The sequence below is a fragment of the Salvelinus sp. IW2-2015 genome, linkage group LG32 (genome assembly GCF_002910315.2).
Source record: "Salvelinus sp. IW2-2015 linkage group LG32, ASM291031v2, whole genome shotgun sequence".
NCBI lineage: Eukaryota > Metazoa > Chordata > Actinopteri > Salmoniformes > Salmonidae > Salvelinus > Salvelinus sp. IW2-2015.
In genome coordinates this window covers 30,299,271-30,316,497 of record NC_036871.1, presented here as the reverse complement: position 1 = coordinate 30,316,497, position 17,227 = coordinate 30,299,271, and the positions used below count along the sequence as shown (strand labels likewise).

The following is a 17,227-nucleotide window of genomic DNA, read 5'->3' as shown; positions in this document are numbered from 1 at the left end:
GAGCCCCTAACCAACAATGCAGTTTAAAAAAACAAATCTATATATACTGTATACAGTGGGGCAAAAAAGTATTTAGTCAGCCACCAATTGTGCATGTTCTCACACCTAAAAAGATGAGAGAGGCCTGTAATTTTCATCATAGGTACACTTCAACTATGACAGACAAAATGAGAAAAAAAAATCCAGAAAATCACATTGTAGGATTTTTAATGAATTTATTTGCAAATGATGGTGGAAAATAAGTATTTGGTCAATAACAAAAGTTTATCTCAATACTTTGTTATATACCCTTTGTTGGCAATGACAGAGGTCAAACATTTTCTGTAAGTCTTCACACACTGTTGCTGGTATTTTGGCCCATTCCTCCATGCAGATCTCTAGAGCAGTGATGTTTTGGGGCTGTTGCTGGGCAACACGGACTTTCAAACTCCCTCCAAAGATTTTCTATGGGGTTGAGATCTGGAGACTGGCTAGGCCACTCCAGGACCTTGAAACGCTTCTTACGAAGCCACTCCTTCGTTGCCCAGGCGTGTGTTTTGGGATCATTGTCATGCTGAAAGACCCAGACACGTTTCATCTTCAATGCCCTTGCTGATGGAGGAGGTTTTCACTCAAAATCTCACGATACATGGCCCCATTCATTCTTCCCTTTACACGGATCAGTCGTCCTGGTCCCTTTGCAGAAAAACAGCCCCAAAGCATGATGTTTCCACCCCATGCTTCACAGTAGGTATGGTGTTCTTTGGATGCAACTCAGCATTCTTTGTCCTCCAAACACGACGAGTTGAGTTTTTACCAAAAAGTTCTATTTTGGTTTCTTGACCATATGACATTCTCCAATCTTCTTCTGGATCATCCAAATGCTCTCTAGCAAACTTCAGACGAGCCTGGACATGTACTGGCTTAAGCAGGGGGACACGTCTGGCACTGCAGGATTTGAGTCCCTGGCGACTTAGTGTGTTACTGATGGTAGGCTTTGTTACTTTGGTCCCAGCTCTCTGCAGGTCATTCACTAGGTCCCCCCGTGTGGTTCTGGGATTTTTGCTCACCGTTCTTGTGATCATTTTGACCCACGGGGTGAGATCTTGCGTGGAGCCCCAGATCGAGGCAGATTTTCAGTGGCTTGTATGTCTTCCATTTCTAATAATTGCTCCAAGTTGATTTCTTCAAACCAAGCTGCTTACCTATTGCAGATTCAGTCTTCCCAGCCTGGTGCAGGTCTACAATTTTGTTTCTGGTGTCCTTTGACAGCTTTGGTCTTGGCCATAGTGGAGTTTGGAGTGTGGACTGTTTGAGGTTGTGGACAACACATACTGATAACAAGTTCAAACAGGTGCCATTAATACAGGTAACGAGTGGAGGACAGAGGAGCCTCTTAAAGAAGAAGTTACAGGTCTGTGAGAGCCAGAAATCTTGCTTGTTTGTAGGTGACCAAATACTTATTTTCCACCATAATTTGCAAATAAAATCATTAAAAATCCTACAATGTGATTTTCCTGGATTTTTTTCCCTCATTTTGTCTGTCATAGTTGAAGTGTACCTATGATGAAAATTACAGGCCTCTCTCATCTTTTTAAGTGGGAGAACTTGCACAATTGGTGGCTGACTAAATACTTTTTTGCCCCACTGTATATATGAATAAAAGTAACAAGTAGAGCAGCAGTAAAATAACAATTGGGAGACTATATACAAGGGGGTACCGGTACAGAGTCAATGTGCGGGGGCACCGGTTAGTCGAGATAATCTCTCTATTATGCCTGGGAATACTTTGGAACAGATTTACAAAATGTAAATGCCTTGGAGCTGGTTTTCTGGGGGTTTTATTGTCCAACAATAAAACAAACAAAAAAAGGTACGTATTTTATTTATTTTGGGCTCAAACTTTGGGGGCAAATAAAATCACCTATTGGCCGCCATTTGGGGAACTCTGGTATATATATTACATTTTTGAGTGCCAAACAAAAACATATGAAGTTTCATTCCAAAACGCGATATATGCATTTTCAGACATATTTTGAGATAGAGTTGCAAGGTAATTTTATCTTAGAGAGACAAATAATCATGTTTTGTGGTAAACGCTATAAACCCACCCCAAACAACAGAACTTCAATATAAAAATGATCCTGATTGGGTTTTAGACAGTATCGATACATAAATAAATATAAAAATACTCAATTTGTATTTAAGGAATAATAAGGACATTGAAAGTCTGTTGCAATTCATTTGCCGGTGAAAGATGGATTGATTCTTATTGTCGGAGTGACATAGCCCGCTGTTTGCAGCCTCTGTATGTTAGCAGACAGTAGCCTATTGTTTCCCATTAGTGGATCTTGGCTCTCTCCTTTTGTTTAGAAAGTTTATGTGGGCCAACAGGAATAGATATCACAGGCTTCAAACTGTCAAAGGGATCCATAACAAAAAAGTCCACGACACTCAAGAGCTCAAAGCTTACGTAACGCTAGGTAGCATGGGAACAGCTGAGAGTGACAGCGGTCTATGACCGCATCTGGCTGACTAAGCCACGGGTTAGCCTAAATGAATAAGATAAGGTTCTGATTATATTCCTAAGTGTGGCAAAAATATTTAGGGAAACCTAAACCTATGGGATCGGTGTCCCCCCCCACGGGACGGTTGAGCTAACGTAGGCTAATGTGATTAGCATGAGATTGTAAATAACAAGAACATTTCCCAGGAAATAGACATATCTGATTTAGGCAGAAAGCTTAAATTCTTGTTAATCTAACTGCACTGTCCAATTTACAGTAGCTATTACAGCGAAATAATACCATGCTATTGTTTGAGGAGAGTGCACAGTATTGAACTTGAAAATGTATTAATAAACCAATTAGGCACATTTGGGCAGTCTTGATACAACATTTTTACAGAAATGCAATGGTTCATTGAATCAGTCAAACTTTGCACATACAATGCTGCCATCTAGTGGCCAAAATCTAAATTGCACCTAACCTGGAATAGTACATTATGGCCTTTCTCTTTGCATTTCAAAGATGACGCATGTTTTTTTCTTTGTATTATATTTTTACCAGATCTAATGTGTTATATTCTCCTATATTCATTTCACATTTCCACAAATTTCAAAGTGTTTCCTTTCAAATGGTATTCATAATATGCATATCATTGCTTCAGGTCCTGAGCTACAGGCAGTTAGATTTGGGTATGTCATTTTAGGCGAACATTTTTTTTTTTTAAAGGTTCAATCCTTAAGAGGGTAACTGAACAGACAAATATAATGGACATGATTCGCTAAATGACTGACTTTTGCGCCAGCGACAAAAACCTGGACAGTGGATAAAGATAGAAGCATTTTTTAAATATTGTTCTAATTCTAGATATTCAGTTACATAGCCTTTTTTTTTTACATTGCTGCCATATAAATTTTGAAGTATCATGTAAATGCTTCATAATGCTAATTCTGTTCAAGGGAGCTAACATAGCTGCCATAGGATGTTGTAGTGTCATGTCAATGTATCCTACTGAAGAAACCTCAATGTCCAATCTCTCTAAACACATGGCTCTGGTATGAAACAAGTGTGTCGGATATCTTATTTAGCAAAAAACTCATTCTAAAGCACACCTAAAGTAAATGTTTCAAAAGTATGAAAACAGACATAATTAACCCACATAGAAAGGGAACCATAAGCATTCATTTCAGATGAAAAAATGCAAATGTAATTTTTTTTCATTTATCACGTTTTGAAAATAAACCCTTTCATATTATAGTACTCCACAAAAGTGAATGTATTACCATAAAAATGTGACATCTAGTTGAATTAAATGGTTCTTTCCATTCTGAGAAAAAGTGGTGAGACTGAGTGTTGGCCAGGCTAGAGCTTCAATGACTGATCTATTTCCATTCAAACCCATGCAACACATGGAATTCTGTGCTCACACATAACATGTAAAATATAGAGCCTCACCTTAGTGTGATATCACTTCATCAATTAAGCAAGAAGGGGAAGAATGAAAAGTGTTAAAATCTCACTTGGCACTGGGCTGCTGGTTAGAGGTCAAATCAAAACAAATGTTATTTGTCACATACACATGGTTAGCAGATGTTAATGTAAGTGTAGTGAAATGCTTGTGCTTCTAGTTCCGACAGTGGTGTTGGAGCTAATTCGGGTTAATAAGTGTAGGCTACAGATATTTATTTGGTGCTAATTACTTTTTTTGTGTTCCTATTTTCCAGTGGTGTAAAAAGTACCCAATTGTGATACTTGAGTAAAAGTAAAGATACCTTAATAGAAAATGACTCAAGTAAAAGTGGAAGTCACCCAATAAAATACTTCTTAAGAAAAAGTATTTGAGTTTAAAAAATACTTAAGTAAATAAGTAAATGTAATTAGTAAATATAGTAAAAAAAGTTTACTTTTTTATTTAACCAGAAAGTTTGATACTGTAAAAGTAAAAGTATAAATCATTTAAAATTCCTTATATTAAGCAAACCTGATGGCACAATTTTCATGTTTTTATTTTATTTACGGATAGCTAGGGGCACACTCCAACATTTAGACATAATTTACATACGAAGCATTTGTGTTTAGTGAGTCCGCCAGATCAGAGGCAGTAGATATGACCAGGGATGTTCTATTGATAAAAGTGTTTGAATTGCATTCAAAATATAATGAGTACTTTTAAGTGTCAGGGAAAATGTATGGAGTAAAAAGTATAATATTTTCTTTAGGAATGTACTGAAGTAAAAGTTGTCAAAAAGATATATTGATATATTCAGTCCCATTCTGTTTTTAAGTAATGAAAAATGGTTTATTGTGATTTAGATGACTCAATGGTCCTCAATGTGAGTGTATTATAGATGTGTTTATATGTGAATGTGTCCGTGTAACTCAGTAACCCAATGGCACCGACAGAGATGCCTCTTCGTGTTCTTAGGGAATTATGCAGTATTATTATTTTTTTATTAATTATTTCTTACATTGTACCCCAGGAAATCTTAAGTCTTATTACATACAGCCGGGAAGAACTATTGGATATAAGAGCAACGTCAACTTACCAACATTACGACCAGGAATACGACTTTCCCGAAGTGGATCCTCTGTTCGGACCAACACCCAGGACAATGGATCTGATCCCAGTAGGCGGCCCAAAACAACGACGCCGCAGAAGGGGCAGATAGAGCGGCCTTCTGGTCAGGCTCCGTAGACGTGCACATCACTCACCGCTCCCGAGTATACTACTCACCAATGTCCAGTCTCTTGACAACAAGGTAGACGAAATTCGAGCAAAGGGTTGCCTTCRAGAGAGACATCAGAGATTGCAACATTCTCTGTTTCACGGAAACATGGCTCTTTCGGGATATGTTGTCAGAATCGGTTCAGCCACCGGGCTTCTCCATGCATCGCGCCGACAGAGATAAACACCTCTCTGGGAAGAGGAAGGGCGGGGGTGTATGCTTTATGATTAATGACTCATGGTATAATCATAACAACATACAGGAACTCAAGTCCCTCTGCTCACCCGACCGAATTCCTTACAATCAAATGCTGGCCATTTTACCTACCAAGAGAATTCTCGTCAGTTATAGTAACAGCTGTGTACATTCCCCCTCGAACGAACACCAAGACGGCCCTCAAGGAACTTCACTGGACACTATGTAAACTGGAAACCATATATCCMGAGGCTGCATTTATTGTAGCTTGGAATTTTAACAAAGCAAATTTGAGAACAAGGCTACCTAAATGCTATCAGCATATTGATTGCATGACTTGCAGGTCTAATACTATTGATCACTGCTACTCTAACTTCCGCGATGCATACAAAGCCCTCCTCCGCCCTCCCTTCGGAAAATCCGACCACGATGCCATCTTGCTCGTTCTGTCTTATTGGCAGAACCTCAAAGAGGATGTACCAGTGACGAGAACCATTCAACGCTGGTCTGACCAATTGAAAGCCACACTTTAAGATTGTTTTGATCACGCAGACTGGAATATGTTCCGGTCAGCCTCAGAGAACAACATTGACCTATACGCTGACTCGATAAGTGCGTTTATTAAGAAGTGCATAGGAGATGTTGTACCCACTGTGACTATTAAAACCTTCCCTAACCAGAAACCGTGGATGGATGGCGGCATTCGCGCAAAACTGAAAGTGCGATCCACCGCATTTAACCATGGAAAGAGGTCTGGAAATATGTCTGAATTTAAACAGTGTAGTTATTCCCTCCACAAGTCAATCAATCAAGCGAAATGCCAGAACAGGGACAAGGTGGAGTCGCAATTCAACGGCTCAATATCGAGACGTATGTTGCAGGGTCTACAGGAAATCACAGACTACAAAAATAAAAACAGCCACGTCACGGACGTCGACGTCGCGCTTCCAGACGAACTAAAACACCTTATTTTCCCGCTTTGAGGCTAATACAGTGCCACCGTCGCTACTCACTAACAAAGACTGTGTCCCCCCTCTCCTTCTCCGTGGCTGACGTGAGTAAAACATTTAAACTTGTTAACCCTCGCAAGGCTGCTGGCCCGGATGGCATCCCTAGTCCTCAGGGCATGCGCAGACCAGCTGGCTGGTGTGTTTTACGGACAAATTCAATTGCTCCCTATCCCAGTCTGTTGTCCTCACATGCTTCAAGATGGCTACCATTGTTCCTGTACCCAAGAAGGCAAATATAACTGAACTAAATGACTACCGCCTGGTAGCACTTACTTCTGTCATCATGAAGTGCTTTGAGAGGCTAGTCAAGGATCATATCACTGCCACCTTAGACCCACTTCAGTTTGCATACCGCCCCAACAGGTCCAAAGATGATGCAATCACCATCAAACTGCACACTGCCCTATCCCATCTGGACAAAAATAATACCTATGTAAGAATGCTGCTCATTGTCTACAGCTCAGCATTCAAACCCATAGTACCCTCCAAGCTCATCAAGCTGGAGGCCCTGGGTCTCAACCCCGCCCTGTGCAACTGGGTCCTGGACTTTCTGACGGGCCGCCCCCAGGTGGTGAAGGTAGGAAACAACATCTCCACTTCACTTACCCTCAATACTGGGGCCCCACAAGGGTGTGTGCTCAGTCCTCTCCTGTACTCCCTGTTCAATCACGACTGCGTGGCCATGCACACCTCCAACTCAGTTTGCAGACGACACAACAGTAGTGGGCCTGATCACCAACAACGACGAGACAGCCTATAGGGAGGAGGTGAGGGCACTCGGAGTGTGATGTCAGGAAAACAACCTCTCACTCAACGTCAACAAAACAAAGGAGATGATCGTGGACTTCAGGAAACAGCATAGGGAGCACCCCCGATCCACATCAAAGGGACAGCAGTGGAGAAGGTGGAAAGTTTTATGTTCCTGGGCGTACACATCACAGACAAACTGAAATGGTCCACTCACACAGTGTGGTGAAGAAGGCGCAACAGCCCCTCTTCAACCTCAGGAGGCTGAAGAAATTTGGCTTGTCACCCAAAACCCTGACAAACATTTACAAATGCACAATCGAGAGCATTCTGTTGAGCTGTATCACAGCCTGGTACGGCAACTGCAGCCCCCTCAACTGCAAGGCTCTCCAGAGGGTGGTGCGGTCTGRACAACGCATCTCTGGGAGCAAACTACCTGCCCTCCATGACACCTACAGCACTGATGTCACAGGAAGACCAAAAAGATAATCAAGGACAACAACCACCCAAGCCACTGCCTGTTCACACCGCTATCATCCAGAAGGCGAGATCAGTACAGGTGCATCAAAGCTGGGACCGAGATTGAAAAACAGCTTCTATCTCAAGGCCATCAGACTGCTAAACAGCAATTACTAACTCAGAGAGGCTGCTGCCTACATTGAGACCCAATCCCTGGGCACTTTAATAAATGGATCATTAGTCTTTTTAAACAATGCCACTTTAATAATGTTTACATATCTTACATTACTCATATCACATGTATATACTGTGTTTTATACCATCTACTGCACCTTGCCTATGCCGCTCGGCCATCGCTCATCATATACTTATATGTACATATTCTCATTCGCCCCTTTAGATTTGTGTGTATTAGGTAGTTGTTGGGGAATTGTTAGATTACTTGTTAGATATTACTGCACTGTCGGAACTAGAAGCAAAAGTATTTCACTACACTCGCATTAACATCTGCTAACCATGTGTATGTGACCAATAAAATTTGATTTGGTGTGTGTGTGTCCGTGTGTTTGTGTGTCTACTCACTCTGTGGTCCTCTCATCCAGTGTCCCTGTAACATTGAGGCCGTAGATGCGCTGCATGGCTGCGATGGCTTGTTGCATGGTCTGGGCTGAGCGCAGGACAGCCATTCTGGGGTCTGTGTGGGGAAGGTAGCCATACTTCTGTAGCCATCCCTGCAGGAGAAAGGAGGGAGGAGAGAGGGAGAGATTCATGCATTACTGTCCTTATTCATATCTGAAAGAAAGCTGACAATGCTGCTATTATATCGTTATTACATGAGTTATAACAAAGCTACATTTTGGTKATCGTAACCGAGAGAAATGATAGGGAGAAAGGTCTGTCCTTGTTCATAAAGTCTCTAGTATGAGTCAAACTGATCTCTGCATCAAATACATTTTTATTTGTCACATGCGCCGAATACAACAGGTGTAGACTTTACTGTGAAATGCTTACTTACGAGCCCTTTCCCAACAATGCAGAGTTAACAAGTTTTTTAAAAACATAGTAAAAATGAAATAGTAACACAAAATATTTAATAACGGAAGAGCGGTACCGAGTCAATGTGCAGGGGTACAAAACAGTGGAGGTAATTGAGGTTGTATGTACATGTAGCAGCGTCTGTGAAACTATGTCTGTGTGTGTGGCGTTAATATGCATGTGTGTGTTTTCTGTGTGTGAGCGTATGTAGTTTGTGTGTGTGCGGGTGTCAGTGTGGTATGTGTGTGGGGGTAGAGTCTAGTGAGTGTGCATAGAGCCAGTGCAAGAGAGAAGTGTTTTTAAATCGGGTCAATGCAAATAGTCCGGCGGTCTATTTGATTAACTGTTCAACAGTCTTATGGCTTGGGAGTAGAAGCTGTTCAGTAGCCTATCATACAGGGAATCTCTGCATCATACAGTTCGGGTTCATAATTGATGGAGAACTCTTTGGATAGAAGTACCTCTGTTCCAACCTGAACATTGTTAGCCACATCCAACAGTATCCAGAGTTACAGTAACACTTGTTTTCTATAACCACCACCGCTCAAAGCTGCCACCCACACACAGTGACACTGACAGAGAAAGGGCCTAGTTCAGGTTCATATTTTCTGCATATTAAGATGGACAAAAGTCCAGTATTCAAGGATGAACATTGTAACCCATATGGCTATGCCCAGTTACCCACATCCTTTCCAGTAACATTCACTCAGTGTTTCTGCCTATAACCAACACAGCTCAAAGCTGCCGCCCACACAGAGTGACACTGCCACTCCTTCATTCAGTAGAGATTGAGTGTCGACCAGGGGTCATTGTTAGATCCTATCCCCGTTGATGGGATCCGAGAGCCACGAGGCAGCTAGGCAGGCGGCCACGCTCCACCACAGCTGTCCGCACGCCAACCAGCTGCTGTTGCCTCGCCATCACCATCATTACCCATCCTATGAGATGCTCCCGCTAATCCTCCATATATCTCTCTCTCCCTCAATCCCTGTATCTCTATCTCTCCCGCTCCGCTCCTCATTGAGCCAAACACATTGTTGTTGTTTGTCCATCTTTCCACCATCCCTTAATCATATGTAGCCAATGGTTGGTTGGTTGGTTGGTTGGTTGGTTGGTTGGTTGGTTGGTTGGTTGGTTGGTTGGTTAGCTGGTTGTTTGCTTTGTCTGTGTATAGCTAAGGCCCGGGTTCTGGTTCCCAGGACTGAATAAGGAATTTGATTGTGCCATTTGACTTGGGATGGGATGAGAGAGAATAGCCTATGGTAGGCTAGGCCTATGCAGAGAATATGACAGCAGCAATTAATATGGTACAAGATATTCAACCCTATCCCATTACGCAACTTGGATCACATCTTAATCTGCACAACCATAAACCCACCAAATTTCCCTTGACAAAGAATAATAGTTTATAGCATAGTAGTCCCTTGCAAAAGTATTCAGACCCCTTGGATTTCTTCACATTTTATTGTGTTACATAGTGGGATTCATTTTTTTCTCAACAATCTACACAAAATAACATTACAAAAATGTAATAACTAAAATATAGTCGTTGCATAAGTTTTGAGTCAATACATGTTAGAAACACCTTTGGCATCAATTACAGCTTAGAGTCAGTCTTCTTGGGTAAGTCCAGTGGTGTAGCAGAGGGTATACGCAGGTATAAGCCGATCAAAGTAGTATAGTGGAGATATAAGACATATCAATTAATAAGGCTGATGGAACAGATCAGAATGTTTAGCTTAAAAATGTTGATAAACTATTATTTCTTCACATTTTAAGTGCAGCAATGTGCACATGGCAGTAGGCCTATGAGCAAATGTTCCAAAATACAATTTGAAAAAACATTCTAAAATGCGCAACACACATGCTAGAGGTTTCATGGACAGAGATTGAAATATCCATTAGAAATTTAGAAAGACAGGAGATCTAAAGATGCTACAACGATCATGGGTTGCTAATATGACTAGGATAATGCCTTTTGCTGCTAGACAATGAAAAGTTGATTTGAGTCTTTACTAAATAATTGCTTCCACCTMTCTATGGTGGAATTTTGTCTATAGGTGACTTTAAAGCAAGGTAAGACATGAAGTAAAAGGAAAAATATAGCGATGCTAATGATAGGCCTAACCGTCTTCTGGTAGATGGAAAGTCTTTCCCAAAAACCTTCTCAATTAAATGTTAACTAGCTACAAAGTAGCCTATGCCTACCTGGCKGAAAGATATTGTGATTATTTGCATCAATCCAGTGGCCATTTGTTTTGCCAACTCCATCTCATGTGCGTTATAGAAAGAACCAAACAACAGTGCTAGGTGCCTGAAAGGGAGACCACTCTTTAAGTCTTATTTTTCCCAGACCTAAAAAGTGGTCTCCTGATGTGGTTTAAGCATTGTTGTGGACTTAGAAATACAACAAAATTGGATGTTCTATGTAAAAAAAAACTGGGAAAAAAAAAAAAAAATCTGAAACCTGTGAATTTCTGAATCAGTTGACATCCTAATTTATCTATTTCAATAGTAGGCTGGCACGCCCTGATCTGTTTCACCTGTCTTTGTGATTGTCTCCACCCCCCTCCAGGTGTCGCCCATCTTCACCATTATCCCCTGTGTTGTTATACCTTGAACCCGCCCGCCTGACCACTCTGCCTGCCCCTGACCCCGCCTGCCGTCCTGTACCTTCGACTCTGTTGCTGTAATAAATATTAATACTTCGACACGGTCTTCATCTGGGTCTTACCTGATCCTGAAAGCAAGAACTGGCCATGACTGACCCAGCAGACCCGTGCCAGCTGCGCGACGCCATCTCCTCCCAAGGAGCCACTATCGGGAGGCACGAGTAACTGCTTCGTGGCCTTATGGAGGGGGTCCAAACTTTGGTTGATAGCCATGACCGGGCATTGGACGGTTTGCTGGAGCAATTCCTCGGGTTGTCTGGGAGGCAGCCTAGCACGGTGGTAACCCCACAGCTCCTCAGTAACCCCACTGCTAACAGTGCCGTCTCATCGGCCACTCCACCTTCTCGGTGGAGAGTCGAGCACCTGTCGGGCATTTCTAGCTCAGTGTGCCCTCATTTTCGAGCTTCAGCCTTCCTCCTTCCCCTCGGATCGCTCCAAGATAGCCTATCTCATCACGCTGATGTCCGGAAGGGCTCTCACCTAGGCTACTGCTGTATGGGAACAGCAGCCGGCCATATGTGTTAGTCTGGAGGGATTCAGACTAACCGTTCGTCGGGAGAGAAGCTACCCGGAGGCTAATCCAGCTTCGGCAGGGCTTCTGCAGTGTAGCTTACAATACGGTGGAATTCCGCAAGTTGGCAGCGGAGAGTGTTTGGAACCAGGAAGCACTGTTTGATATGTTCCTGCACGCGTCTCGGAGGAGGTCAAAGACGAGCTTGCTGCCRGGGAGTTACCTACGGATCTCAATTCCKTTATCGCTTTGACCATCCGAATCGATGGGCGACTACAGGAACGATGGAAGGAGAGGAGATTAGATTTTACTCGCACGCCCAAGGATCCCACCTTGCCTCCGAGTCAACTTGGAAGCTCCCGACGGTCTCGTTGCCAAGAGGACCAAGGATTCCCGACTTGCCCCGAGGGCTGCCCGAAGACGGCCGACTCACTGCTTCCTGAGCCTATGCCACTAGGCAGAGCTGGGCTGTCGCCAGGGGAACGGAAATACAGGATCAACACGAAGAGTTGTCTGTATTGCGGGACTCTTGGTCATTTTGTGTCCTCTTGTCCTCTAAAGAAGCCAGGCTCACCGGTAGGAGCAAGGACTCTGGTGGGCCATATGGAGAACATTCCTGCTTCCCCTGCTCACACCCATTTTCATGCCATTCTACTGTGGGGAGACCAATCCAAATCTCTCCGGATTCTCATTGACTCTGGGGCCGACAAGAGTTTTTTGGACGCTACCCTGCCATTCCCATGGACGTTAGAGAGCTGGACGGGCGCTCTATAGGCCGAGTCACCCACAACACCACTCCCATCCACCTACGTGTGTCAGGGAACCACAGCGAGGCTATCCAGTTTCCTGCTCATCAAGTCCCTTCTGATTCCCGTGGTATTGGGATTCTCCTGGCTCCAACCACACAATCACCTCATTAACTGGTCTACTGGTGCCATCGTGGACTGGAGCCCGTTCTGCCACACTTATTGCCTGAAGTCAGCACAACCTGCCCCGGGACGTCTTCCTGGGGGCTCTGAACGTGCCCCGGACCTCTCCGCCAGTCCCGCGGAGTACCAGGACCTCTAGGAGGTGTTCAGCAAGGCCCGGGCGACGTCGCATCCACCGCATCGACCCTATGACTGCGGGATTGACCTTCTTCCTAGCACCACGCTTCCCCCGAGGATGTCTGTACTCTGTCAGGACCGGAGACCAAGGTTATGGATACCTACATTGGGGACTCCCTAGCTGCTGGATTTATCCATTCCTCTTCCTCTCCCTCTGGCGCAGGCTTCTTCTTCATGGAGAAAAAGGACAAGACCTTGCACCCGTGCATTGACTACCGGGGACTCAACGACATTACGGTTAAGAACCGTTACCCGCTACCACTCATCTCCTCGGCCTTCGAGCCGCTCCAGGGGGCCACTGTGTTTTCCAAGCTGGATCTACGGAATGCCTACCATCTGGTGCGGATATGAGAGGGGGACGAGTGGAAGACCGCATTCAACACGGCCAGTGGCCACTACGAGTATCTGGTCATGCCCTTTGGCCTCACCATGCCCCTGCTGTGTTCCAGGCTCTGGTGAATGATGTTCTCCGCGACATGTTGAGCCAGTTCATTTTCGTCTACATTGATGACATCCTCATCTTCTCCCGCTCTCCTCAAGAACACTTGCTCCACGTCCGGCAGGTCCTTCAACGCCTTCTGGAGAATCAGCTGTTTGTGAAGGCAGAGAAGTGCGAGTTCCATCGCTCCACCACCCCCTTTCTGGGTTACATCATCTCTGCTGGGAGTGTCCAGATGCCGGGAAGGTGAGAGCAGTGATGAAATGGCCTCAGTCTACGACCAGGGTGCAGCTGCAACGTTTTCTGGGATTAACCAATTTCTATCGCCGCTTTAACCCCGCCGCTTTTCCGGGGTTACAGCACCCTGGCTTCCCCACTGTCAGCACTCACCTCGCCCAAGGTTCCATTCACGTGGTCCCCAGCTGCTGACCGGGCATTCCGGGACCTCAAACACTGCTTCACCACAGCTCCCATCCTGGTTCATCTGGACCCATCTCGTCAGTTCGTGGTGTAGGCCATGCTTCGGATGTCGAAGTGGGGGCTGTCCTGTCCCAGGGTTCTGCCCTTGACCTCAAGCTACATCCCTGCGCCTTCTTCTCCCATCGCCTCAACGCCACGGAAATGAACTACGATGTGGGGAATCGGGAGCTTCTCGCGGTGAAGACGGCATTGGAGGAATGGAGGCACTGGCTGGAGGGGGTGGAACATCCGTTCATCATGTGGACTGACCACAAGAACCTGGAGTATCTCCGCACCGCCAAGCGCCTCAACTCCAGGCAAGCCAGATGGGCCCTGTTGTTCACACGGTTCAACTTCTCCCTCTCGTACCGGCCGGGATCCAAGAATGTCAAGCCGGATGCACTGTCCCGCCACTATAGCCCCACGACTACTACCCAGGAACCCGAGACCACCCGGTCAGCCCTCCTCAAGACCACCTCCAGGTATCGACGACAAGCGGATTGCCATCGGACCCCGGCTCCCCGGTATCGTCTCGGGCAGAAGGTATGGCTCTCCACCCGGGATCTGCCCCTCCGGGTGGAGTCTCGCAAACTGTCCCCCCGGTTTATCGGCCTTTCCCAATCTCCAAGGTCATTAGCCCCTCTGATGTTCGTCTTCTGTTGCCCTGTACCKTTCATATACACCCCACCTTTCATGTGTCCCGTATCAAGCCTGTGACTCACAGTCCCTTGTCTTCTATTTCCAGGCCCACCCCTCCTCCCCGTGTCACCGATGGCCYTCCGGCGTACACGGTGAGACACCTCCTGAGGGTTTGATCATGGGGCAGGGGTTTCCAGTACCTGGTTGACAGGGAGGGTTATGGCCCGGAGGAGAGGTGCTGGGTCCCTGCTAAAGGCATCCTGGACCCAGCCCTCATTGCCGAATTTCACCGCCGGCACCCCGGTCAACCAGGTAGTGCACCAGGTGGAACCCCTAGAGGAACCCCTGTCTTTTCCCAGCCTCTCTTTTTCTCGCCCTCCTGGTTTTTGACCCTTGCCTGTCTTGACCTTGAACCCACCCGCCTGACCACTCTGCCTGCCCCTGAGCCTGCCTGCCGTCCTGTACCTTTATTATTAGCCTACTTTTACAGTACAGCTTGGGTTGGCCTGACTGTGAAAGACCAATATGGGATTTATCATTTTAGGAGTATAGCCTATGTCACTGTTTGTCATAGAATTTTTCAAACAGGGCGCCTTTCCCTCGCCACAGGGACCGTTTGGGAAATGTTTGTCAAAATTAGAGTATGCCCACTTCCACAATTAGAGTATACCTACTTCTCAGGCACCACTAAACCACTGGTAAGTCTATAAGAGTTTTGCACACATGGATTGTACCATATTTGCCCATTTATTCTTWAAAAAAAAATATTCAAACATTTTCAAGAGGTTGGGGATCATGGCTAGACAGCAATTTTCAAGTCTTGTCATAGATTTTCAAGCAGATTTAAGTCCAAACTCTAACTTGGCCCCTCAGGAACATTCACTGTCTTCTTGMTAAGTAACTTCAGTGTAGATTCGGTCTTGTGTTGTAGGCTATTGTCCTGCGGAAAGGTGAATTCCTTTCCCAGTCTCTGGTGTAAAGCAGACTGATGTCAGTTTTCCTCTTGGATTTTCCCTGTGTTTAGCTCCATCCCATTACTTTTTATCCTTAAACTCACCAGTATTTGCAGATATTAACCATACCCGTACCATGATGCAGCCACCACCTTGCTAAGAAAATTTCAAGCTGTGCTTGAAATGTAATACTTGAATGAATGACTTTACAGTTGTTGTATGTATGGGGGACAGAGGAAGGGTTAGTCCACGTAACTTATGTGATTTGTTAAGCCACATTTTACTCTTGAAATAATTTAGGCTTACGTAAACAAAGGGGCTGAATATATAACGACTGTATTTTGGTTCAGAATGTTTTATTTATGGTAAAAAAAAAAAAATCTCCCACTTTGACACTACAGAGTATTTTGTGTAGAATGTTGACAAAATATGACAAATGAATGCATTTTTATCCCAGTATAAAATGTGAAGAAATCCAAGGGGTCTGAACACGCAAGGCACTGTATGATGATAACAAATATTGCAGTGAGATCGAATGAGAGGATGGGCGCTGGACCATCTCGTTCATGGTCGCCCATCCTCCCTCTCACCCGCTGTACAAAGCAATGGGAAAAGCATAGGATGTTGTTCTTCTGACTTGTAAAAAAATATAGAACGGATAATAATTTCGACGTTCCATGCATCTTGAAACATGCATCAAATACAWTGTTGCTATGTCATCTGGTCATGTTATGTGATAATGTAGCCAGATAAATAACAGCAACCCTCGTCCACACGCAATGTTCTGCCACTCGAGCACAGGAGAGTGCATTGTCATTTATTATGAACCACCGCGAAGCAATAGCAGGCCATGTATCTTACCTCAACGCTGAACTGACGAAGCTCTTCTCCGGACGCGGCGCATAAAATCCACAGCAAGAAATGCAAGCAGAACGCTGTTGCGTAAAGGCAATCCAATGGTTTTCTTTTAGAGGAGGATACTAAGGTCATAATGACCCGTTTTTCCCAAATGGGTTATTAGGAAAAACCGCACGTCGTCTGATTTTATTCGTGCGTCAAATGAAGAAAACCATCGGGCGAGCTGTCAAAGCCAAATTCCGAGACGTGCATAAAAGGACGGCCGCGGTGGTTTTGTCAACCGGATAAAGTAAACCCAGATGACATGTATTATCTTCTCATGTTAAGCTGTGATAGAATTCGGCATGTTAGCTCCACCGCCCCAGTCACTATTATTTACATAGCTGATTTAGTTTATCCAGCGGCATCAATGGCCATGTACAGTAAGCATACCCCCCGAGTCTACGCCTGCGCTATGATGTCTCCAGCAGCGCAACACTCCCCTTGACGGCGTAAAGACCAACGTCATTTAATGTACCCTGGTACAAAATTCTTTATGTACTGTGAGAATAGAAATAGCCCGAGACAGATGGAGCAATCATCCTTCAATATGCACCGATATCATTCAAGTATACACTATTAAACGGTTATAACAATGTCATGTAATAACGGGCATATTAACAGTATTAATCATATGGCCTATTCATGAAGATAAACATATGATATTCAGTGAGAAGAATGTCCCTTGCGGGTGTCGAACCTTTGTCTCCCAGCTAAAGACGTGGGGTCATAASATGCCTACTTAGGCAAGGCTCATTACACTATCCCCTCCGGTCGGGAGAGCGTGTCCCCACGCTGCACTTTACCAAGTACTTCACGATTCACTATACCAAGTACCTCGCGTGTGCACTCCTCTCCAATGGCCCCCAAGGCACCATCCCACTCCTGCCACCAAC

At 44.7% G+C, this 17,227-nt stretch overlaps 1 protein-coding gene across 4 annotated transcripts in view; it reads right to left on the bottom strand.

Annotated features, from left to right (window-relative positions):
* Window positions 1-16,732, bottom strand: part of mmp16b (matrix metallopeptidase 16b (membrane-inserted)) — a 38,968-nt gene extending 22,236 nt beyond the window's left edge. For 2 of the 4 annotated variants that reach the window (XM_023976750.2, XM_023976752.2), the window contains exons 1-3: window positions 16,296-16,732; window positions 8,203-8,351; window positions 3,939-3,953 (exon numbers count right to left, since the gene is read on the bottom strand). In XM_023976750.2, the coding sequence (XP_023832518.1) occupies window positions 3,939-3,953; window positions 8,203-8,351; window positions 16,296-16,424 (293 nt within the window). In that variant the 5' untranslated portion in view covers window positions 16,425-16,732. The remainder of the gene's footprint in view (window positions 1-3,938; window positions 3,954-8,202; window positions 8,352-16,295) is intronic. The other 2 variants (XM_023976751.2, XM_023976753.2) reach the window with 1 other exon arrangement.
* Window positions 16,733-17,227: the final 495 nt, after the last annotated feature.